Below are 25,165 nucleotides of genomic sequence, written 5' to 3'. Positions count from 1 at the left end.
CCTGTCAGCTCCCTTCTCTCACCTCCGGTCGTGCAGCTCCCTTCTCCTCCATTGTAAGTCTCGCGGCCGCGCGTAGAGTTGCCACGGTAACCCGTGGCAACGCTCTGACCCCCGCGGCTCTCGCAAGACTTACACTGGAGGAGAAGGGAGCTGACAGGAGCTGCAGGTAAGGTAAGTAACAGCTTCCTGCCAGCCCCCAACAGGACCGCCGGGCTTGTAATGAGCCCGGCGGTCCTGGTCTGTATTATGGCAATGTAAGTTGCCATAATACAGACAGTGACTCGAGTATAAGTCGAGTTGGGGTTTTTCAGCACAAAAAATGTGCTGAAAAACTCGACTTATACTCGAGTATATACGGTAAATCTATTAACAAACCTTTTTTCTTTACTTTTTATAAATTAATTTGTTAATATTTTTTAAAGGGAACACATAAACATAGCCATATACTCCAGTGTAACCTTTTTAACACCAAAATGTAACATTGTCAGTATTATATAAAAGTAAACAGTACCATCATAGTTGGTCTTCTTTCTGATTTCATTGTTCTTTTTAGGGTGATGATGGAGACCCCGGAGAGAACGGTGCAAAAGGACCAAAGGGAGAAGCGGGTACAAGCGGTCTTCCCGGGGAGCGGGTAGGTTTCAAACAAAAGAAGGTCTGCCCATTATTCAATTCATGGAACACAAGTTAATGATGTGCAACATTATGCGACAAAACAGTATTTAATGCAATTACGATTGTAGCAAGTCTATAGTGCAATAACACACATATCACACAGTCAGTGATGTCATAACATAATGGAATAACATTTTCTTATATAAATATCCACAAATATTGTTCCGCTGGTTTTGATCATTTTTCCTCCAGTTGCTGGTTAAGCATCTTGGTTGTCCTCATCCAGAAGTAAGAGGGGGAATTAGAAAATGTAATTAAAAAATATCTATATATCTGCATCAAGTATGGGTATATTTACCTCTTCCCTCTTTCGCTATTTATGGGGTACACAAAAATGACCATGCTTCACCTCTTGTTGTGAAGACATTAAAACAGATAAGGTATTGACAACGCTATATATGAAATGTTCATTCTGCAAACTGCATTAGCCTTTTTAGAGGTAAATGTCTAACACGATATATTGTTATATATAAAGATAAAGGTGGAGTGTACGCAATGTTGAAAATACATTTCATTGTAAAAATATATCTTTTTTGCAAATGTAATTTCATGCAGGGCTTGGAAGGACCAAGGGGCCCTCCAGGGATTCGGGTAAGTGTCTGTTGATGATTAGTTATATGTTTGTGAGATTCTTTCATTAGAGTATCCTTTCTATGAAGTATGATATAATAGGTGTCCTGGTGTCCTGAAGAGTTTATATATCTAGATCCACAAGAGTAACTGTCTTATTACATGTTTAGATGTCCAGGAGAGAAATCTTGCCTTTTTAAAGTCTAGATTTTCATGAGGGTAACCTTGTTGGTATATGTTGGAATCTCCGCGAGAGTCACTTAGTTTTTATATATCTAGGATTCCATTACAGTAATCTTATAATTATATATGAGAGTAACTTTGTTATGAGTCGGCCATTAGGAAAAAAAAAACACTTTATAAAATGTAAACTTTTTATGAGCTGCCCATGAAAAACATGTTATGGTGTCTTCATTCATGATTTACCTGGTTCTTTTATAACTCTATATCTTCTGTTAGGGGGAACCTGGAGATCGTGGTACACCAGGTGAAAAAGTAAGAAGATGTGTTATACTCTAAAATGTCTTGTAAAATCTTCTTGTTGAGGGATGTGAATTACTGTTTATAATGTCTGCTCTAAGTAAAGATTTCCTTTTTGATAAAGTTGATTAAATATGTAAGAGAATTTATATTGTTTTGGGAAAATAAATACACTGTATATTAACATGGAAAATAACAGAATCAAGAAAATGTGAAATATATAAAGTTAAATGTATGAAAAGGTTGTTTAAAAATTGAAACCTAAACAATATCAAGGCAATAAATGTCTATTTGCAGTTGACAGCTGTTAGCTGAAAACATCCTTTGTATTTAGCCTGTGTTATGACAAATTTTAACAGTTTGTATCTCTCATACAAAATCAAGCTTCTTTGCTTTGTGTTATAATCAGATGACGCTTGATGATTGGGGCTTATAACCAACAAAATTCAGTATAGCCAAACTACACAAACAAGATCATCCAACCAACTGTGGTCAAATAAAATTAATTAACAAATAGGTTGTTCACAATCTTTTAAAATTCAAGATTTTTTTTCTTTTTGGTCGGTATATTTTCCCAGATATTTACACATTTATTTTAGACACCTTTGTTTTTTGTTGTTTCATTAAGTTTTCTACTATCCCCTCCCCCACACTCTCAAACAAAATATATATATATATATATATATATTCTTTTTAATGTACGCATCTGTTTCTGAATAACTTATGCATATTTTTTCTCTATTGTGGCTAATGTGCCTAAAGTATAATTTTAGATACACTGCATTCAATTACGTTGTTTGTGTTTTGATAACCATTTCAATTAAAGAGGAGTATAAATGTTTCCACCAGAAGAGTTGGAAACATTTTCCAACAAAGCTATTTTATAGTTTAACTGTTTTGACCTAAAATGTGACATTTTCTTATGAAATATCAACCATGCTCAATTTAGTCAATATAACCCTTACTGTCTCTGACCCTCGTCTGTTAGCATTCTCCATTAGTTATTCCCATTCCCCAAATTTCTCCTCTTCTGATCCTTGGTTAATAATAATTCTTCAATTAATTACTCTTTCAATGTTCAATGTAATAACTCATTTAAGTCACTTAATAAGCCCACCCCAATCTTCTGTTTGTTTTATACCCTTGAGAAATTGTTCCTTATTCCCTTTTATCTTGTCTATCTAAAATATTTCTAAACTTTATATTTCATATAGTTCCTCAGAATTTACTAGCACATCATGATTTTTTTTAATTTATTTTTTACTTATTCTTTTTGAACTGGGAAAGTAATACAGAAAGCAAAGAGAAGCAGGGGTACAAATATAAATCCAAATATACTATCGCAAGCATATCAGATTGTAAAACGGAATTCATCAAACATGTAACGAATGCATGAGTATTATGTGTCATTAGTCAATTAAGTCTAGTTAAGTTACTTTGGCTCAGTACGATACAAGGCCTGTAGGTTCTCAATATTCATAATTATTCTGTTAATAAATAGGTTTTCAAACACTAATAGTATCTATAATTTCTCTTCTCTCTGAGTAGATCTGGTCTTAATCAAGGACTCTGCTGCTGTCCTTCATTCCACTGGATCCTGTGCAAATATAATCCAGATTCCCAGTGGTATGAAGTGCATTAGCTGTGCCCATGAACACCTCTTTCCTTGGTTCAGGACCATTAGGGTCATTTAGCAGTATGTGAAAAATGTTTTCAGGTCGGTCAACATGTGCTCACCATAAACCTTTAGTGACATTCTATGACTTATGATTTTAGGGAGACCGTGGTACACCTGGAAACGATGGCAGAAATGGCTTGGATGGAAAACCTGGGCAGCCAGGACCAGCGGGGCAGAGAGTAAGTAAAATTCGTTAATAAACTTCATATAACCTATACAAAGGAACCTTGTTTGAGTGCAATGAGAAAATTATTCCATTACATTGTTGTGATGGGAATGGTTGGAAATTATCTTTTTTGAAAAGTTTCAGTTCCTGTTACCAGAGCTGGATACTCAATGCTTCTGAATCTTGAGTCTTTCATACAAAAGAAATTCCACCACAATGCTGTAGTCTTTGTGATTAAATACCTTAATTCTTAACAATAATTTCAGCACTTTTCTTCATCTAGGGAGATTCTGGTAAACCAGGTGATCCCGGAAGAGATGTAAGTATTACATTTGGAATAAGTAGCAGATATAATATAAACTATTTTGTTTGTTGATCTCTGATATTGGTCTTTTTCAGGGTCTACAAGGACTACGAGGAGAACAAGGACCTCCAGGACCAGTCGGGCCACTAGGACCACCAGGCGTACCTGTAAGTTGCTGTTTAAATGCAACATTTATCTTGTACCATTCTGTCAATTTTGAGTATTTGATAAAGATATACTAAATGTGTTAGAATGCCACTAACATTCAAACTCAATTTAAGGATACCATAAGCCAAAGTAAGGATTACTTTATCTTATGATAAAGCCTGAGGTAACAAAAGTTGATAAAAGACAGCTCCACTGTTAACCTTTGTCCAATCACAGCAGCCAGTGCATGTCACAGCTGTGGGATCCATGCATGTTCTCACTCATCGTAAGATGCGATCTATAGTGGCATATCCCATGGTCTTGTGGGATCTTCCATAGATCTCAGTGCATGTGTGAGAGTACAGCACTCTCAGATGGCAGATGAAGCGTTAGGAGCTGAAGTCAATCATCGGAAGCAGGTTAGGCAGCTGCAGGGGACAGCTTCAAGTATATGCACTTTCCACTGCACCCTGTGACCGCTGGTCCCTAAGCAAAGATCTCACCCCCGAAAGTGACAGGTCTGGTTTAAGAAATCCATATTTAGGTATACTTCCATGCTCTAAGTGTCAAAGTTGGACATTGAGTTGCTGGACAAAAAATGATATATATTTTTATTTTATAGATGACTTACCTCTAATCCAGCAGTAAGACTATATTCTCACTGCAGCTCTGCTATGTCTCCTCACTAGATATAATTTCCTGGCTTACCCAATGAGTCCTACAGAGAAGCTTTGGAACACGGGGCACATTCACAACATTCTCCACGACCCACCAGCACTGCTTCTAACATAAAAGCCTTGAAACCAGTGAGAAATCTTCACTTTTGCTTTGACAAAGTAATCAAAGCAAGTGAGGAAGGCATCCCTTCCAGCTATTTGGTTAATATACCAAGGGCTTTATAAAAGTGCTTATTTCTCCTGAAAGTAGTACTTTATTTAAAATAAGCAAAAATTGAAAATGCTGTTAACCACTAAAACACTTCAGCATGCTGAAGTGCTTTAGAAGTTTAGAGTATTCCTTTCAGTGTAGACATTCAGAACTGATTTGAAGGTGAGAATTTTAAACCAGATACTCCAAATATATGATGCCAAGAATACACAATTATATAATGCATTATAACATTTGAGCTAGGTCATTTTGGGAAAATTGATTTGTTATTTAATAATTATTTTTTTTCATTTTCTTTAAAGGGCAAACCTGGGGACGATGGGAAACCTGGATTAAATGGGAAAAATGCAAGTATTGTACTTTGATTGTAGCCTCATATTTATAATATTGAAGCTGCCTTAAACAAGACCTTTTAATCAATCTCTTACTGTAACATGTAGGGAGAAGAGGGAACTCCTGGAGAAGATGGAAGAAAGGTAGAGCGACCCCGTGTCTGTCTGTCATCAATTTCAAATGAACAGTTGTATTTTACAGGCTATCCTTCAATTTGTACAAGTATTTTTTTTTAAAATTCTGTATTTTTATTGTGCTTTGAATGGCATAACATGCAAGCTCTTGGTGCCCCAACAGCATTCCTCGAGCACATTTTCAAGCGTTCAGTGGTAGTGTACTGGTGAAGCGCTATAAGATGTTGAATTTATAACATTCGTGTTTTTTCCTATTTACAATTGGTGAATAAACTTTGACATGTGAATATATGCATAAACAGTACCTTTTAGGTATATACAAAGGTGTCCTAAGATGGTAATCAGTACCTTAAAAAGAAACAAAATATACCAAACATAGTGTAAACTGTGACAAAAATAAAAATAGATTTGAATAAAGAGGGAAAATTCCCACTCACACTTTGAAGAGCTAATATTGTATAGCTCAATTTGATCGCCTGTGGGGTCCGTGAAGGCGACCCTATCCCTTCTTTTTGCTGGATATTGTTGTCTTTAAAACTCTGAAACGTTAAAACATATATATGGTGCAGTACCGTATGGTTCCTAATGTGTGTGAAAAAGAACAGATTTGTACTCACAGACACAGAGCCATCCACATCGGCTCTGATCACGGGTGTATGTGGTTAAGGACCACACACCTTCTTTGAGAGCAGGAACAATGCCACCAGTGTTTATAGAAATATAAGTATATTTATTACATAAAACTATTTATAACAATAAAAAAACTATATATAGCAATATAAAAACACTGTGTGGGCATAAAAAAGTCCAAATAAATAAAGACCGGTATTCTCCAAGTTCCAGGACGCGTTTCGCTTCAACAGCTTCTTCAACTGGATAAAAAAGTCTCTATTTCTTCTTTGGGACCTGTTCCTGCTTTTATACGTCTTTAAGAGTCCAATCCTTTTCAAGCGTAACAATTGAAGCAGTAGGATTGTCGGCACATTTTTATATGTTAAAATAATGTAGATTATGTCAGGTTGTTAATTAAAGCGATACACAATAGCAAAAATCATGAGTACAATGAGTGAATTGACATGACTGGTAACATGTTGGAGGGTACATTTTTCATTATTTATATAGCAAGCTATACCAAATAGTTATGTTGTCAGGGTGCATTTATACAGGCGATGTCTAACCATGCTAAAATACTTTTGCTAGGGTATCTGTTATAAGAGGCAAGTGCTTATTTGTACTTATGCTAAACAGTGGGTCTAGGCGTATATTCTGAGGCTGCAACAATACGTGGGAAGATGCCTAGGGTTGCAGTGTGGCTGACTAACCGTTAATACACATGTAAGCAAGACAGTAAAGGGTTGTTGGCATACTGCACAGCACATAGGAGGCAAAAAAGGGGGGGGGGGCGATCACTGAGTTCTATAGGCGCTGTGTGGCTCTCAGTGTCCAGTCCAGCCGGCGGCCATCCGCCCCAAGTAAGCAGTCCGGTGTTGGATTTAGCCGATGCCCATTTCAGGTATGCTTTTGCTGCAGGCTCTTGGCTTCTACAGGGTCGAGGTGCGGTAGGGGCAGCACTCACCCTCTTGTTGAATGCGGGCCGGGTAAAGGACTGGCGACTTCGGGCTCCAGGCCCTATGTCCCAGAAGGTCCGAGTCCTGTTTGCCACGTGGGTGGTGGAGGGATCTGTTGCATGTTCGTCGCTTGCGGCGGATTTTTTTACACCCTCTTGATGTTCGCTGCGGGGTATGCACCCCTGTGGTCTTTGGCTTGCATGGGCCGGTCCTGGACTTGGTGGTTTTGCGCCCGTTTGGGAGCCTTCAGTGTTAGTGCTTGGGCCCCTCTGGGTTCCCCCTTGACTTGGTTGCTGTGTGAGTTGTGCTCGCTTCTCCAGCTGGGCCCAAAATCGGGCAAATAGCTTGTCAATGCGTTGGAGTGTTCGCTCCACTTGGCTCATTGCTGTGTGCGAGGCGTGTGTGTCCGCCATCTTGGGCACCCTGTGGGATCCTGGCTGCTGGTGGTCTGAGTCAGCCTGTTGTTCCATGCAGCAGGTGTCCGCCGCCTGCGTACTCTGCACTTGCCGGGTAGGACCGGGATGACCCCCACCGGTCCAAAGGGGGGGACACCTCTTTAGTCGAGTGTCACCTCCAGTTAGGGCTGTGGGAGAGCGGCCGTCTCTCCTTGGCCCAGTTACTGGTAGGCCGCAAAGCCTCGAGTTGGGTTTGCCAGCGGAGGAGAGGCCCGCGAGAGGTATCCCCGAGACCGCCGGCATGTCAGGAACAAGCTGGGTAAGGTTTTGCAGCTCTTCAGGTTTTTAAATCGGTTTTGCCGTCGAGTTTGGTGTGCCAGACACAGGAGCTCATGCAGCACACGTCTGGTCTGCTCTGTAGTCAGGCTCCGCCCCCCCTGTACAAGTATTAAACAGGATAACATAACATTGATAGAGCTGTACATAGACTTAATTATGTTTTTAAAATCTATTTTTCCTGAACAACCGTGACAGCATCACTAATGTGAAAATGTCCTCTGCTCAACATTCAGAAAAAGAAGTAATTAAATAATTAATAAAAGAATATTAATATAAGCCCATGTATTCAATTACCTACATTTGTTTTCATCTCCTATTGAGTCCTATGGAGGGTAAGATCTAAGTTTATTTTTCTTTTTTGTGGCTTACCGACCATGTTTGGTATATGCCAACTTACTTGAAAAAAAACATAACTTTGAAAAAATAAAAAACATACATGATTTCGTATTAAGCATTGTTACCCTAATTATAGCCTTTATTTAATATATATTTGAATAAGCTTATAAAATCATTTTTCATATTATCATATCAAAATATACGTTATATAAAATATATCTATATACAATTTTAAAAAATCTAAATATTTTCTAAAATAGTAAATAATTTGAAAAGTTTATTCAAACATATTAAATTATTTGAAAAGCTTATCCAAAAATATTGCGGTCTATATATGTATGTATATCATAAGGTAAATGAACACTGAGAAGATGAACATATCTAAATAAGTTATATCTTTTTTTATTTTATTTTTTATCTAGGGTGACAAGGGTGAATCTGGCTCTCCCGGCAGAGATGTAAGTATTGCTGATAGTACATGGTTATAATAGAGGACATTATAATGCCCAAGTTGCAATAGTGGGCCGTGTTTCTACTTTAGAACAGATATGTTTTATCTAGTATTGCAAATACCTAATAAGTTAGGAGTGACTGAAGCCTAGTATTTACTATCCTACAACAATTATAGACTTATAAAATATATGAAAGAAAGCAGGATATACCATGGCCAAACTCTTCTTTGGCTTTACTCAATGTCTAAAATGTAGTCTTATTTCTGTTTCCTTAAATTTGACACAAACTAAAGTGAGATTTACATTTTTTAGCTTTCGATATTTACTCAAAACAAACAAAAATACAACGGTAAATATGATTGTGTTTGGGCCAGTTTGGAAACTATAATGCCATTTTGTTGGATTGCAGTTAATTTGACTTAACTTAGTTTAGGGTTATTTTTATTTGTGCCCACATTTCTCTTATCTCATACAATTTTTATGTGCCCCCAAATTCTAATCAATGCCATACTTATAGACTTAAAAAAAAGTTATGTTACTGTGGCTGAGATCACATGTAGTTGTGGTGCCTATATATGATATAAATGATGATATGATGTAACCTTCTGATGCTGTAACACAATGATATCCCTAAATCAAAGGCAGGGTAATATGTAGGCTTGTCTTTTAGGATGTCCAGGATTTGAAGGTTCAATGCAAAGCAAAAGGGTGTCATTGGAAATTCTATTAGATAGACTAAGCATATCTGCATTTCTGAATGTGGCATTCTTTCATAAGTACCCAACATTTTTGACATACCGGTAATTAGTTGCTCAGCCTCTTAGCAGTATCACCAGCCAAGTGTGGAAAACTGCAGAACTAATCATGAATCTTTTTTTTTTTCTTCATTTTCTAACAAACACCTATCATGATTCCTTACCATGCCAACAGATTAGATTTTTTTTTTGTTTATCACAATAACTGGAGGCACCTACCCACCTACAGTTATGAGCCTGCCTCCACTACCCTTAAATCATAGACTGTAAGAGGGTGCCCATCCAAGATTAATGCCATAATAAGTATATGTCTGTCTGCATTTAATGATATGCCTCTCACATAAATGACATAAAATTATCTTTTTGTTTCATAGGGTCGAGATGGTTCCAAGGGAGTTCAGGGAGATATAGGTCCTATTGGTCCACCAGGGCCACCTGGTGTTGCAGGACTTCCAGGACAAATTGGTCCCCCTGGACAGGTATGTGATATCAGAATGCCCTTACATGTGCATAATATTTGTTTTAAAGGTCTTGCTATTACAGCCCCCTATAGATTATGTCATGGTATCCATATATAATTCTCACTTATATTGTTTCACCAGGGAATACCAGGAATTGCTGGGCCCATGGGACTCAAGGTATGTATTGTTATTTATAACAAAGAGAAATAGAATTAGGGGTGGAACAGCGCTACAGTACTGATCACCGAGGTGAAAGGAGCTGCACACCTGAGGGGAAGGGCAACCCTCAGACCCTTCAATAAATCTGGGAGCAGGAAACAACAAAAATACAGGGTGCGCTAGGTGGAATGGGAGGTAATAAAAAGACAAGTCTCTGAAAATACACAAGGGGTTCTTGGGTAGGTCTTCTTGGGTTCTTGATGAGGTCCTCAGTGGTTGATATGAAAAACAAAATTAGACAAAAAGGAAGACCAATAGTGCACAACCGTAAAGGATAGTGTCACGGACAACACAGAAGAGAAAAATGCCAACTCACAATCAGTAGAGCTATGCCCAGCTCTAGGTAAAACAGCATACAGTGGTATTTGAAACTCCCCACATGTAGGATATAGCTGGACAATCGGTGATTCTTCAATACTTTGTACAATGACTCAAATGCGTGTCAGCATATAAAAAACATAAGGGAAAAGAACGGACCAATGGTACAATGACGTATGACACCTGCAGCTACAGACAAACACTGAAGTCCTGAGAGTGCTAACTTACAATAAAAAGAGCTATAACCAGCTCTGAGTAAAACAGCATACAGTGGTATTTAAACTCCCCACATGTAGGATATCCTTCTGGTGATGGATGGAGTGCAGGATTTATGAAAGACAAAAGCACAAAAGGGGGCCCATAGTGTTCTCAGTGAATAAAATAGTGCAAAAGGTAAAAATAAAACGTACTTACAATAAATAGAGCAGCCACACTGCTCTATGAACCATGCGTGAGTGGAATAATCCCCACCTAAGGATTTCTTTGTAGTACTGGATCTTTAAAACAGTAGAAAACAGCCAGGATAAAAGTAGCAAAAAAATAATAAATAAAAATAGAAGGACTGACTATAAGAATATAGTGATGTTGTGATTCTGGCAATGCATCCAGTCACCGTGAGAAACTGCTCTGAAAACCATGAAACCCACCAAATGTACCTATTTGCACTGTGACCCTCAGAATCTGCAGATTCACACAGATAATTTACCTATTCAAATTGAAAATTTGCCCATTTACCCAGAGAACATGCCCAAATCACACTGAGATTCTGAGAACTTGGCCTTTTTTATACTAGGAAACTAGCCCATTCATCATGAAAACCTTGGAATAAGACCATTCACCATGAGAGCTTGACCCCGAACAATTAAGTATTCACTCTGATAATCTGCCTATTCACACTGAAATACTGATGATCTGCCCATTGTAGCTCTCAGGTGTTAAGGGGTAGAGTTTGGGAGGGTCCAGGGCTGTTACTTTGGGTAGGGGTCACAAATGTTTGCTTGAGCATAAGCGCCTATTTTTTTTACCTTAGCATCACTCCTGATTTCTGTATGAAAATGCCTAAAATGCCCCAATCCTGTATCATAAACAAAGTTTCTGGTGTAAAGATTTCTGTAAGTATAGTTATATTTAATTATCAAACTGCTAACCACTATTTTATCACTTTTTTTTTTTCCTTAGGGAGACAGAGGGGAACCAGGGTTCAAAGGTGAACAGGTAGGTACCATACATATTGTAGAGGGGGAAAAAAACATGGCTGATCATGTAATTTTGTGTTTCATTTCAATGTTATGTGTTTCTTATCTAAACAGGGAAGTCCTGGAGCAACAGGTCAGAAAGGGGAGTCATCAGGCGGTCCTGTAAGTATCCATCTATATTCAGAGATATTCACCGCTACATGGTCTGAGAATTAAATCACAGGGAAAGTGGTTAACAATTGATCTCTGAACTTTTAGATTTGGATTTTTAAGCATGAAATGCCTTTCTAATAAAACTATTGGATTTATTTTAGGTGTCTGTTTCAGCATACAATAATTTTTGTGATTATGTATATCATTAGAGATCTGACTATAACTTCTACTAATATTTTACAGTATGTGCAGTAGTTTTTATTTATTAAACGTGAATAAAGAATCTATTTGTTTAAACTGGGTTACCCTATTGCCATATCTCTCCCCTACACAGAATGTATTCAGAAGTTCGAATCAAACATTTCTTTTATTCTGGGATGTCTATTTATTTAAAGGAAAGCTATTAGTGTTTATTAATAATTGCACATTTATAATGTTTCACTTTATTTTTTTCAGCAATTCGACAAACTCATGGCTAGTAAGGTAAAGCATGCATTTAACAATCTTTCTTCGCAAAAAACCCTTCTACCCAAAATCCTTAAACAAAGAAATCCCACTACACACAATTATGTTAGATCGAATACTGGAATACACAGATAAAGACACAATTCTGCCATTTAAGTTCATATAAGATCTCTACCTACAAAAATATTACTACACAAATTTCTTGTACGCAAAATCCAGTCTCACAAAAACCCTGCTACACAAAAGTCCCACTATACAAATAACCTGCAATACAACAATCACTACACTAAAATCCTATTATATTACATAGTTACATAGTTACATAGTTACATAGCTGAAAAGAGACTTGTGTCCATCAAGTTCAGCCTTCCTCACATATGCTTTTGCTGTTGATCCAAAAGAAGGCAAAAAACCCAGTCTGAAGCGCTTCCAATTTTGCAACAAACTAGGAAAAAATTCCCTCTTGACCCCAAAATAGCAGTCAGATGTCTCCTTGGATCAAGCATCTATTACCCCACTAATTAGAAATTATATCTCTGTATGTTTTGTTTTTGCAAGTATTTATCCAATTGCAGTTTAAACATCTGTATAGACTCTGACAAAACCACCTCTTCAGGCAAAGAATTACATATCCTTATTGCTCTTATTGTAAAAAAACCTTTTCTTTGCCTTAGATGAAATCTCCTTTCTTCAAGCCTAAATGTGTGACCTCGTGTCCTATGTATAGCCCTGTTTATGAATAGATTTCCAGATAATGGTTTGTACTGGCCCCGAATATATTTGTATAATGTTATCATATCCCCTTTCAGGCGCCGTTTTTCCAAACTAAAGAGATTTAAATTTTTTAACCTTTCTTCATAACTAAAATGCTCCATTCCTTTTATCAATTTTGTAGCTCGTCTCTGCACTTTTTCTAGTGTATTCTACATACTTTTTGGCTAGAGACCTAATCACCCTGCTATAGGTTTTGTCATACAAGGAAGGGAATGTCCAAGTGCGGTTCTTGCAAAGGTTAACCTGCAACGTGTCCTGTAATGTACATTTTCTTTTTTTCTATGATGGTTCTTATCAACTCAGATTCCTTTTTGGGGATTCTCTTCCCCAGTAGAATATAAAATGATCATTAATGAGGCCATCATGTTAAGTGAGGGACCATCATGACCTAAGGGGGTGGAGGTGCATTGAGTCAAATCTTTGGAAAGAAATTAGAAATGTATTCAATAATTTTCATGTCTGACATTTTGACTCGTAGTATGGTACTCTTTCAGCATGACCAAAAACTGCAACCAAACGAAAATTTTTAAAAATAAGCAAACAAGCCTAATTATTTGTTCTTTATTTTGTGTCCACTGAGAAAATGGTGTGTATCATTACTGGACAATATGACCTGATATTCCTGTGCCAGTTATGCTTTGCTTTTATTTTTGGTCCACTAACCACCTTTTCTCCATCTGTTAATTGCCAACCTGCCCTGGAAAATCTATTTGTTGCAAGGTCAGCTTTAGGTCATAAAATGACCTTGAGTCGGAACAGTTGCTCACAGAATTACACATGTAGACCAAAATGGCAAATTAGGAGCAAAAAAATATCTCAGCTAGTTTTCCAACTATTTTGGGTTAAATTTACTATTCATTGATCAACTGACCACATATTCCAGTTTAGTTATTAAAGGAAATATATATTTTGTACAGATTATGAATATAGAAAAAAAATATTTAATGCTATGCTTTCCCTCCTCCCTTATTTTCTCTTGTTTTCAGGCTCCATTGTTGAAAAAGATAATTGATGACTACGAAGATACGGGCCTGGTCATTCCAGATAAGAAAGTGAAAGGAGAAAGGGGGGAACCAGGAGAGAAGGGGCTACCGGGGAAAGATGTATGAGTTTCTTTTATTTTTATTATAATTCATTAGATTGATGTATTATACATAAAATAGTTGCAATGTATCTTTCCTGTACCAAACCCAGTTTCTGTTCTTTCTGAAGCAACATCTGTATCAACCAGGAAGTTTCTAAAATCTCTGAGCTAATCCCTGGTTTCCAGTTGCTCTCTATGGAGAAAAAATAGCCTAAGTATTTATGGGATACATGTGCATGTAGTGCCATTATGTCACCCATACAAGTGAATGAGACATACTGGAACATGGTGTAAACAGAAAATGAGTCACTAATAGAGGTGTATAGATAGGTTTGGAGCTTATATGGTGAAACTCACAGCACCACTACAAAAAGATAAACATACACTTATACGAAGTATAAGAAAAGGACAAGCTCCACACTATGGAGCAAGAACAATAGCCAATAAGTGAAAATGGTAAAACAAATAAAACAAGCAAAAGTCCCGTCAATGCGTTTCGTCCAAATATACAAATATTTTGTATATATATTTTTTCAATTTTTATATATATTGCTTTTATGTCCATGTGTTTATGTATATTTGTAATTTTCTTCTTCTTTTTTTTTTTTTTTTTTTTTTTAGCCAAATACATACTCAAAACCCATGATTCATATGCCTATTTAAAATCCGTTCATAGTCTGTACATATTTGTTAAGTGAACCGGAATACACAATAGAATGTATTTTTGTGCATGTCTGTTTATATTTAGGTTGTCCGTTTTAAGTTAGAAGTAGTTGGTGTGCATGTGCGATCTGATCCGCATGTACGCATGCGCAAGTTTAATTCTGTGAGTCAGACGGATATAGCTAAAAGCCACAAATGACATCAGTCTACAGGAAGTGAACACTGCGTTCCACAGAGGAACGCACTTGACTGCCAGCTGATCGAAGGTCTGAAATTAGGAGGTATATATAAACTGAGAAGCAGTTACAGTGTCCCAGATCCCTAAGGATGTCCACGGATTGGACGTAACGCTTGTTTATTTGGGACTTTTGCTTATTTTATTTGTTTTACCATTTTATATAACCAGGTGGTATTTATCTTCTTAAAGTGTGGAACTTGTCCTTTGTTATACTTTGTATAAGTGTATGTTTATACTGGAACATGCACAACACAGCCACAAGTAGCGTACTCTACATTCCATAAAGACTTGGTGACACTATTGAAAAGAAATGGAGACATTTTAATTAGTGTCAGTTCCTCTTTTACTAACTGTGAAAGCTGATTGTGGTGAGGTGGGAAGCATAGGTCCACTTACCTCAGCTGCAATTCCAAGACATTGGTGACACCATTTTCCCTAGATGCTCTACACACTTTTTTTCACTGCATGTAATATTCCCAAGATTCCATGTGCATGCATGTGTACGACATCATGGAAAATTTGAATTAGCATCGTATTTTGTGGGAAAGTGAGAGGCCACGGTGGAATTATGGTACAGGGTATCAGTGTTTGTGAAAATAAATGTAAATCACTTTATGACAATTAAAGAAATGCACCTAAAAGAGTTTGATCCCAGTTTATTTACAATCCTAGAATATACATTATTTTACTGCATGTTTGAACTGTGAACAAACAGTGGAAGTTACAATTCAAGACAACTGTTGAACCTATTAAAGCGACTGAGAGGAGGGTGAAAAAGTCATAGAATAGCCCCCAACGTTTCGGCGCTGTACGCCTTTATCAAGGGAGCATATGCATAGTATAAATGTAGTCATACATATACAGTCAATATGAAGGCTCTGAACAAAACTGAAAACAGAAATAAGAGATAAGCAATCTAAGACTAAGTGGTGCTACTCCAAATACAAAAAAAGAATGGATACCTATATACAAATGTTAACCAAATAGTACATACCAGAATCAATTGAACCTATTAAAGCGACTGAGAGGAGGGTGAAAAAGTCACAGAATAGCCCCAACGTTTAGGTGCTGTACGCCCAACGTTTTGGCACTGTACGCCTTTATCAAGGGAGCATATGTATATGCTCCCTTGATAAAGGCGTACAGCGCCAAAACGTTGGGGGCTATTCTGTGACTTTTTCACCCTCCTCTCAGTTTCTTTTACATTCCTCAAACGCTCTATTCCAAATATTACAGAAAACCTGTACATTCCATCACAATGCATGCACTGTTTTAGGAGAGTGGTTAGCATTTCAAATGGATTAAAATTAACTCTAGCATTATTTTTATTTTTATAGGGCACAATGGGCTTCCCTGGGGAACGAGGACTTAAAGGTGATAAAGGTGATCAAGGACTCCCGGGTCCACAAGGTCAAACTGGACGTGCCATTGGAGAGAGGGGCCCTGAAGGTCTACCTGGACCACCTGGAGACGCAGGAAAACCGGGCATTCCTGGGGTTCCTGGTAGGAGTGGAGAAACTGGGGATCAGGGAAAGCCAGGGGATAAGGTAAGTGAGAAGATGAAATAGAAAAGTTAATAGAACCAGAACTTATTTTTATGTACTCTCTATTATTATTATTATTATGTTATTATTTATATAGCGCCAACAAATTACGCAGCGCTTTACAGTGGGTGGAAGAACAAACATGTAATTGTAACCAGACACATTGGACACACAGGAACAGAGGGGTTTAGGGCCCTACTCAATGATAGTTGCAAGAGAGGAACATACTGCAGTAGATGATACCTGCAAACTGAAACTGGCATGTGTTTTTATGATACAAGACTGTAATTAGTAGGAGACCATCATTTTCAGGCAACAAGGTCCTCGTTGACTTTGACCAATCTTAACAACCTTTCATTGAAAATCTCTGTGAAGTCATAATACTCAAACAACGATATTGCTTCTTATAAATGCCAGCACCTGGTGTCTGTCACGGGGTGGTACCCCAACACGCAGAAAAGAGGCAACCCACAATGGCCAGACTTAAAATAGTGAGAAACAAGGTCAAGAATAAATTAAGGTCAGGAATACAAAAATACACAGAGTCAAGACAAAGCTGGGTCAGGATGCCAGAAATCACAAGTCAAATATGAAGCCGGGTCAGGATACCAGAAAATCAGGGGTCAAATACGAAGCCGGGTCAGGATACCAGAAAATCACAAGTCAAATATGAAGCCGGATCAGGATACCAGAAAATCACAAGTCAGATACAAAATCACAAGGGAACCTCTAGGGGCACTAAACGAGGATCTAACAAGAAACCACAATAGGGTAATGAATGGGGGGCTTAAACAAGCCTTAAATAGGCTTACGTGTGTTCTGATTGGTCCACATCATCATTGCGACTCAAAATAGATAAGGATCGCAATGATGACATGGTCACTCTAAAAACGGGCGTGATGTCTTGCCTACTTTATATATATATATATATAGATGCACGGCCGCGTGTATCGGTCAGACTTTGAGGAAGTAGCAGGGCTGTACGGCTCGAGGGAGGTGAGTATACTTCAGTATACCACGCAGCCCCATGGAGCGATTGGACCGTGCAGCAGGAGGAGGGCAGCACGGCTCGAAGGAGGTGAGTACACAAGTATATACAAGTTCTTTTAGAAAGCACCACCTCGACATCCCTGGCAGTAGTGCAGACAATGGACTCCTCGGGCCTTAAATTAAACCCTAAAATTGGTTATTTCCTATAAATTTTCCCTTCTGTTTCAAATGTAATTCCATTATAATATATGCAAGAATACCGCCACAATTACTCACCTCGAACATTTACTTTACAGGGAGACAGAGGAGATAAAGGTGAACGAGGGGAAAGTGTAAGTTACATTTTACTGCATTATTATATTTTGTTGAGGACAATGGTGCTTAGTGCAAATAATGATCTATTTTCCCAGTTCCGTATTAAATATCACACTGATTCGATGGCGTAGTGTTCTGTAAATTGTTGTGCTTGATAAAGATTTGATTGCAGAGCTGAAACATTGCTCTAACTAATAAAGTCTGCTCACCAGAACCGCTTGAACGTCATAGGTGTTCTTTCTACATTTGGATTTCGCCCACCCAACCTTGCCAAAGCTTATTACAAATTTAGACTATGCATTATCAAAAGGCCTATGTAATTACTTCTAACTAATGCCTAATTCTATATTTAACAGGGTATAGATGGCTCCAGGGGGCCAACTGGACCACCAGGCCCTAAGGTAAAAGATTTCACCAAAAAACTACATAAAGCATATATTTTCTGTACAAAAGAGAGATTTTGTCTGTTATTCAGTAAACAATACCTAACACTTTTATACACCAGTTTTACAATGCTTCTTTGTACATGCTGTATAAGTTGTCATTTTTGATGGATGTCATAGAAATTCACAAATATATACTTGGAAACTATCATCAAGCTAAATGCAGTATTATTGTGTGCTTAATGCATGAATCGGTTACCCTCTGATATTAATGGAATTATCGTAATTTGCTACTTGTCAGTGTAGTGTAGTAGGCAAGTCAAAAATGTTATATCTATTCTACAAGATCATTTCATGGACGGGGGAATTATTTACTTAAATAATGTTTTTTTTTATTATTTTATTGTTTGCCTTTAATTTTGACTTTATGTTATTTATAGGCTTAGATTGAGGTTTTGTCCTGTCGTTCTTTTGCAGCTTTTTGAGTTTAATTTGTTTGAGTTTAGATTGTTAATGATAAAAAAAATCAATATACTAGATGGTTTTTAATTACCTCTGCAAACAAGCTATTGGAGCTGCAGATAAGATTTGCATGTTCATATTTATCATAGTTGCTAAATTAAGCTTGCTGTTGGTTAGTCCTTGTACGCAGTACTGGAGACCGTATCTCCAGAAGGATATTGATACTTTAGAGAGAGTTCAGAGAAGGGCTACAAAACTGGTTCATGGATTGCAGGATAAAACTTACCAGGAAAGGTTAAAAGAACTTAATATGTATAGCTTGGAGGAAAGACGAGACAATGGGGATATGATAGAAACATTTAAATACATAAAGGGAATCAACACAGTAAAGCAGGAGACCATATTTAAAAAAGAAACTACCGGGGGGCGGAGCCTGACCACCGAGCCGTGCAGACACGCAAAGCACGAGCTCCTGCCTGGCGGGCCGAAAACCGGGAAATAGCGACGGCAACTCTGCCAAAAAAACACCGGGGGTACACCACCCACGTCGGGGGTGTCCCACGGACCCGATCGAGCCCACCCCGGAGCCTGTCGGAGCTACGGGAGCGGAAATTCAAGTGCGGCCTACTGGGATTAGGGCCGGGGAGAGGCGGCCGCTCTCCCCGACACCGGAACCCTTGTGAGACCTTGCACCTCCCAACCCCCCCCCCCCTCGGACCGGTGGGGGACATCCCGGTCCACACTGGACAATCTACCTGGCACAGAGGACAGCTGAACTGACCACACAACAAGCGAGGGCATTAAACTGCCAAGACATATCCAAAATGGCCGCCCAGCGTCGGCCTAACGAGCAGAGTACCCGCGTCCAGCCACCCACATACCTCCTGGGGGATTTGGACCAGATCTGCACAGGCTTTTGGGCCATACTACACAGCCGCGGAATGGCTCTCCAACAGGCAGTGAAAACTGTGGCATCATGGGTCCGACCCGCAACGAGACGCCGCTGCTACAGATACTTGCCTCAAGCTCCCAGAGCAGTCATCAGGCGACGCAGATACTTGCGATCCCCACGGCGGGACAAGGTATCTAGATGCTCCCACTCCCAGATTCTTATAAGTGGAAAAGCCCACCGAGCAGACCACACAAGCACCCCGCCTCACCTGAAGCCATACCTCAAGCGCAGCAAGACCCAGCTCATCCAGCATGGCGCACCTCCACACCCTACAGCCTCAGCGACAAACAACGGCATGACATGGAGGTACACCCCAAGGCCTAACGGTGGAGCCCAATCCCGACCGCAGGGCACCTCGGAAGAAGCGCAACTCAGCCGGATACAGGGTCCAGAGCGAAGACGCAGCCCACCTGAGACACGCTACCAGATCATCTGTACACCGCTTCACAACAGCTACCACGAGCCTCCAAGCGCCGGCATCGGCTGATAAAGGACTAACATTACAGGTCTGGTCTCCAACAGCATTAGGCTGGGACCCTTTTGACCATCACTGACTACCTACCACGCTATGCTGACCATTATATTTTAGCAGCAACACCTCCTGCACTCACTGAACTTTTACACCATGTTAATGATGGAATTTTTTGTAGACATATACTGTTGGGCTAGCTTAGAATATTCCTGTTTGAGATACAGTTTAACCTAGCTTCTTGTTGAATGTTTAGTTATGCTTCCCACGACTCCCATCACTCGTAGCCAGCATGGAGGTCGGCATATTAAGCTACTAAGCTACTGTACCTAGGGAGCCTTACTTTATCATTAGCTGGAACCACGGTCTCAGCCACAACTATGCCACTAGTTTAGTCAGAATAAATAACCCTCTATTGAAATAGCATGGTATAAAGGCGATGCAACTAAACGTGTGTTAATAATCTATGTTCTCTATTTCTTCCTCTTATATATAACAAACTATTGCTAAGCAACGTTTAATTGAAGCTGAAATGCTTAGATGACAGTCCATTTATTTTACTATTATTTTTATTTCTATTTTTACTGTCTCCCGACATGTAACTAACTTATACTGTTTTACCTAGTTGGTGATTTACACTAAGATACTAAGCCCCTCAGACCTTAGTCCCACGATGTGATTTCATGTACAGCTCACTAACTATAACTATTTTTCGGTATTGCACTGGCATATTTAGACTTAGCGACACCTGCATTAAAGCAAGTGATATCAATATTATAGCGAGATACAACAGTATTCAAACGAGGCACTCGCGGCGGTGCCCTACCCAGCATGTTATTTAATCTCTACAATTGCCTAAGCAACCTTATTAATAGCAACGTTTTGCCTATTTTATATGACCTACCTAAGTTACGTTTATGCTCCACAAATGTTAACCTGTGAAACATCTTGATCTAACTGCTCACCATGACTAGTTCAGCAATGACAAGTTTGGATTGTACTTCATTTGATTTACACTTGTACACTCAATTTCTCATAACTGTTATTTTATGCATGTTACTAATCTCTCGAAAAGCTTGCTTAATATAAAAAAAAAATGAGGCTGCCATTAGTAGGAGATGTACTGATGTGATAAAGTAATCCCGCTTTGTACAAATACTGTGCATCCCCTCTTCTCTATTCTGTACCCCACTCATCTCATGCCTCAATAAAAGAAAGATTGACAAAAAAAAAAAAAAAAAAAAGAAACTACCACCACAAGAGGACATAGTCTTAAATTAGAGGGGCAAAGGTTTAAACATAATATCAGGAAGGATTACTGAGAGGGTAGTGGATGCATGGAATAGCCTTCCAGCTGAAGTGGTAGAGGTTAACACAGTAAAGGAGTTTAAGCATGCGTGGGATAGGCATAAGGCTATCCTAGCTATAAGATAAGGCCAGGGACTAATGAAAGTATTTAGAAAATTGGACGGACTAGATGGGCCGAATGGTTCTTATCTGCGTCACATTCTATGTTTCTATATTTCTATGGTTCTTGATCCTGAACCCTATAAAAACCATTCCTCCGCAACAATCCTTGTTTTAAAGTCAGACGACAAGTTGTGTTTAGTTTAATTAATAAGGTGATTAACACCAAAATGAAAATAAGCATATACATGAATAGATCTAGATTGTGTAACTATCTTTCTGTCTATCTATCTAATGCATAAACAACAAGTCCTGTCTCGTTATCTCTTTGTATGTGTTTCGTGTTTAAAGTTACAATATTTCTATCGGGACAGGGTGAAGTTATAGAAGTGATTGCCAGTGGATTTCCAGGAGAGAGAGGATTACAAGGTCAAAAGGGAGCCAAGGTGAGTGCTGTACAGGAGGTAATGTCTTAGACCAGAGGTAGGCAACCTACGGCACTAGTGCCGTGCACGGCACTCGAGGTGTCTTTGCACGGCACTCAAGGCTGCTAGAGCCAAACAGGCTCTGGCCTATCAGGAGTCCCAGTAAAACTTCAAATATCTGCTAATACGAAAAAATGGTGAAGGATAATCCTCAATTTAAGCATTGCAGCACATAGAGGAAATGATCTCAGATCACTTCCTCCAAGCACTTGTGAATGCGAATCCACAACGTAGTAGAGCAGCCTGCAGCTGCTGTTGCAGCTACTGTCTTTGACCTGTACCAGGCCAGCCTGGTCCCCACTGGAACCCAGGGAAGCCAACCATACTGCTAGATATACACAGATATTGTGGATCAAACCAAGTGTTTATCTGAGTATCTGCTCCTTTCCAAATTGTTAAAATAAATGCGTGCACGTTTTGAAGTAAATTACACTGAGACACAGGTATCAGGTTAATAAAAAAACTTCGGAATGTTTACTCAGGGGGCGGCAAGCCCCTTATAAAGGCAAAAATACATCATATGCAAAAATGTAGATAACAGAGAGAATACATTTCTAATTGGTTAGGTGTTAAGTGTCTTATCTAATGCACATCCTACGAGGCGTGATGTCACCATCATCCCTGGATTTTACTCCGGATTTAGGCGCCATCTTGTTACACGAGGTAGTTAGTCGGTGGGAGCGGGTGCTCTAGCAGCCATTTTGAGTAGATATTGAATACAGGTATACACAGTATATAGACATTTTTACTATCACTAATTTACATTCATAACACAGAAATGAAGAATAACCCTCCCCATATACAAATAATACGAACAGCCCACACACAAACATACACACAATCTGCACAAACGTTACCCGCTAACAATCCACATGCATGCACACAAACCCCACATGCAGCCTCTCACATGCAATACCCCAAACAGCCCACACACACTACCAAACACACAATGTGACATATCCATCCACACACAATTCCACAAGCAGCCCTCATACACAGCCCACATTCATATGTATCATAAACAATACTAGAAACTACTAATGAACATACACAATATAATAGCTCATATACGCACAATTACAATGATGCAAAGCAACTGCAGTAAAAATAACACAAGCAGAATACGGCAGCATACACACCTAAATTTAAAAAATAGGACCGGCACGCTACGGGACATCACAATCCTATATCGGCACAGTGCTGCTAAAAGGTTGCCTACCCCTGTCTTAGACTATGATTAGTACTTGTAGCACTAAAATTCCTACAATCCTTTGATAATGGGAGATGTATCTTATCATCCATGGATCATGGGACTTACATGCTAATCAAAACCTATTGCTAAACTCTCAATGCAGGATAAATCGGATCCCTGGTCTCAAAAGTTAGCAATCTAATATTACTCAATCAGCCTGGTGGCCACAGACATTGACTATGTATGCGACTGGTTCCAACAATATGGTCAATTAAAATAAATAAATAATTGATCTTTTATAGCAGTTGTTTATGTCCAATCAGATATATTCTAATTCCAATCACAGAATGAATTCTGTTATGGTTGAGGAAAATAATGCAAAATTAGATTTTTTTCTTAAAACAAACTTCTCCACTTTATATAAGTTGGTAACTATCCCCTTTTACCTGCATTCAAACCAAAACGTAACTAGAAATCAAATCAAAAGGGCTTTTGAGATCTTCCGTTCTGGACAGCTTTACCAAACATGTAGCCTTTTTAGTGTCCAATGTATCAACAAGCACTACCATAAAATGTTAGCACACAATCACATTAAGCAAAAATGGTTCATATGCTCAATATCGACTCTAGGTGAGAACTTTTTATGCAAAATATTCTAGCCACTGAAACACAGATCCGGGGTCTTCCTGGGTAATACCACGGAGTTCCTTGAGAATGAATGTTAAAGACGCATGGGATTCATCTTAGTGTCTTTAATTTTTACGTAGATATAAGATTATAGAATAAATTAAATAATCAAAATTTAGCCAAAAAAAACACCCTTTGAGTGTCATATGTCCCTTACATTTTCCTGTTTCTTCTTTCTTTTTTTAGGGAGATGCCGGTGCGGATGGAGAGAAAGGAGCCAAAGGAGATAAGGTCTGATTGTAGTAGTAAGTCTAGAATGAAATTATCTGTGAATGTCCTCTGTAATTTCTGTTGGCATGTTTCATGTCACTGTCAGGGCAAGATATCTCATGTGAGCCCCAAGGCTTCCTGCGTTCCCAATATGTCAGGTATATGTACGTTACTGGGAAGACTCTTCAATTTACTTATTTGCTTTGCAAAGATCACATCCATGGAAGGATTTACCAGTAAGACAAAGTAACCAACTGCGTACAGGTGTCTGCATTTAGCATTGGCTATCCTGACTTTAAATGTGCATTATTTCCTTTTTTTTTTAAATATCTCAATATACTTTTTTTGTTATTAATCATACCAAGCGCCTAGCAGTGCAATTAAGCAATTATCTTGACCGCAAAACATTTTCGATTGTCGCAGACATGATAAACAAAGATAAGAACATTAACTATCCAAATAGTATATGAGTGAATTATCATATACAATATGAGTGAGAAGGCAAATATTGTCTCAGTCTGACTTAGAAACATAGTCTGCCAATGGTGACATAGAAACGTTCTTAAAAAGTGACTAACCTATGTTTGTTCTACACCACCTTACATCATCTATGCATCAATTTACATGTATTGGATTTATGTTCAGACTATAAGTGCATCATTAACAATTTAAATTTTATATTTGTTTTTTTTTTAACATATTTAAGTGTCACTACATGTTTTTTCGCTTTTTTTTTTGTTCACAAGTTAAATTGTTTGATTTACTATGTTTACCTTTCAGGGTCCCGATGGTCCAAAAGGGGATAGAGGTGACCCCGGTGAGAAAGGCAGAGATGGAAGTCCAGTGAGTATGTCTTTATGGATTAAATGGATTCTTTGCCAGATGTGTGTTAATGAGATATAACTAACAATATAAAGAGATAAGGAACAAATACATACTATTTTAAAAACAATGTTTTTACACAAAAGCATTTTTAAACAAAATGAAAGGAAATAATACACTTGTTGTACACTTGTACTACGTGTATACTATAACTCAAATCTAAAAACACTTGTGTCTAATAACAGAATTTGCAGTAAACTAAAAAATAAATAAAAAGAAATGATTTTGTTCAAATCTTGTTTTCTATAATAAATAGTTATTTGTCTGGCAGTCTGTCGGGCTATCTGTCTCTCTGTATAGCTACCTATCTGTCTGTCAAGCTACCAGTCTCTATCTTTCTCTTTACCTATCTTTCTCTCTGTCTACCTATGTCTGTCTGTTTTACCTTTGTCTATT

The 25,165-nt window shown here is 38.4% G+C and overlaps 1 protein-coding gene across 2 annotated transcripts in view; it reads left to right on the top strand.

Moving 5' to 3' along the window:
- The window catches only part of COL7A1 (collagen type VII alpha 1 chain), a 193,817-nt gene that overhangs the window by 132,561 nt on the left and 36,091 nt on the right, over window positions 1-25,165 (top strand). For both annotated transcript variants that reach the window (XM_063426212.1, XM_063426213.1), the window contains exons 60-80: window positions 554-634; window positions 1,231-1,266; window positions 1,705-1,740; window positions 3,502-3,582; window positions 3,853-3,888; window positions 3,969-4,040; window positions 5,211-5,259; window positions 5,353-5,384; window positions 8,436-8,471; window positions 9,595-9,699; window positions 9,823-9,858; window positions 11,398-11,433; window positions 11,529-11,576; window positions 12,024-12,050; window positions 13,793-13,909; window positions 16,129-16,338; window positions 17,622-17,657; window positions 17,997-18,041; window positions 21,688-21,759; window positions 23,864-23,908; window positions 24,668-24,730. In XM_063426212.1, coding sequence (XP_063282282.1) covers window positions 554-634; window positions 1,231-1,266; window positions 1,705-1,740; window positions 3,502-3,582; window positions 3,853-3,888; window positions 3,969-4,040; window positions 5,211-5,259; window positions 5,353-5,384; window positions 8,436-8,471; window positions 9,595-9,699; window positions 9,823-9,858; window positions 11,398-11,433; window positions 11,529-11,576; window positions 12,024-12,050; window positions 13,793-13,909; window positions 16,129-16,338; window positions 17,622-17,657; window positions 17,997-18,041; window positions 21,688-21,759; window positions 23,864-23,908; window positions 24,668-24,730 — 1,299 coding nt within the window. The remainder of the gene's footprint in view (window positions 1-553; window positions 635-1,230; window positions 1,267-1,704; window positions 1,741-3,501; window positions 3,583-3,852; window positions 3,889-3,968; window positions 4,041-5,210; window positions 5,260-5,352; window positions 5,385-8,435; window positions 8,472-9,594; window positions 9,700-9,822; window positions 9,859-11,397; window positions 11,434-11,528; window positions 11,577-12,023; window positions 12,051-13,792; window positions 13,910-16,128; window positions 16,339-17,621; window positions 17,658-17,996; window positions 18,042-21,687; window positions 21,760-23,863; window positions 23,909-24,667; window positions 24,731-25,165) is intronic.

This window comes from Pelobates fuscus, chromosome 7 (genome assembly GCF_036172605.1).
Source record: "Pelobates fuscus isolate aPelFus1 chromosome 7, aPelFus1.pri, whole genome shotgun sequence".
NCBI lineage: Eukaryota > Metazoa > Chordata > Amphibia > Anura > Pelobatidae > Pelobates > Pelobates fuscus.
Note: the sequence above shows the minus strand (reverse complement) of the source record. Positions and strands in the feature narration are given on the sequence as shown.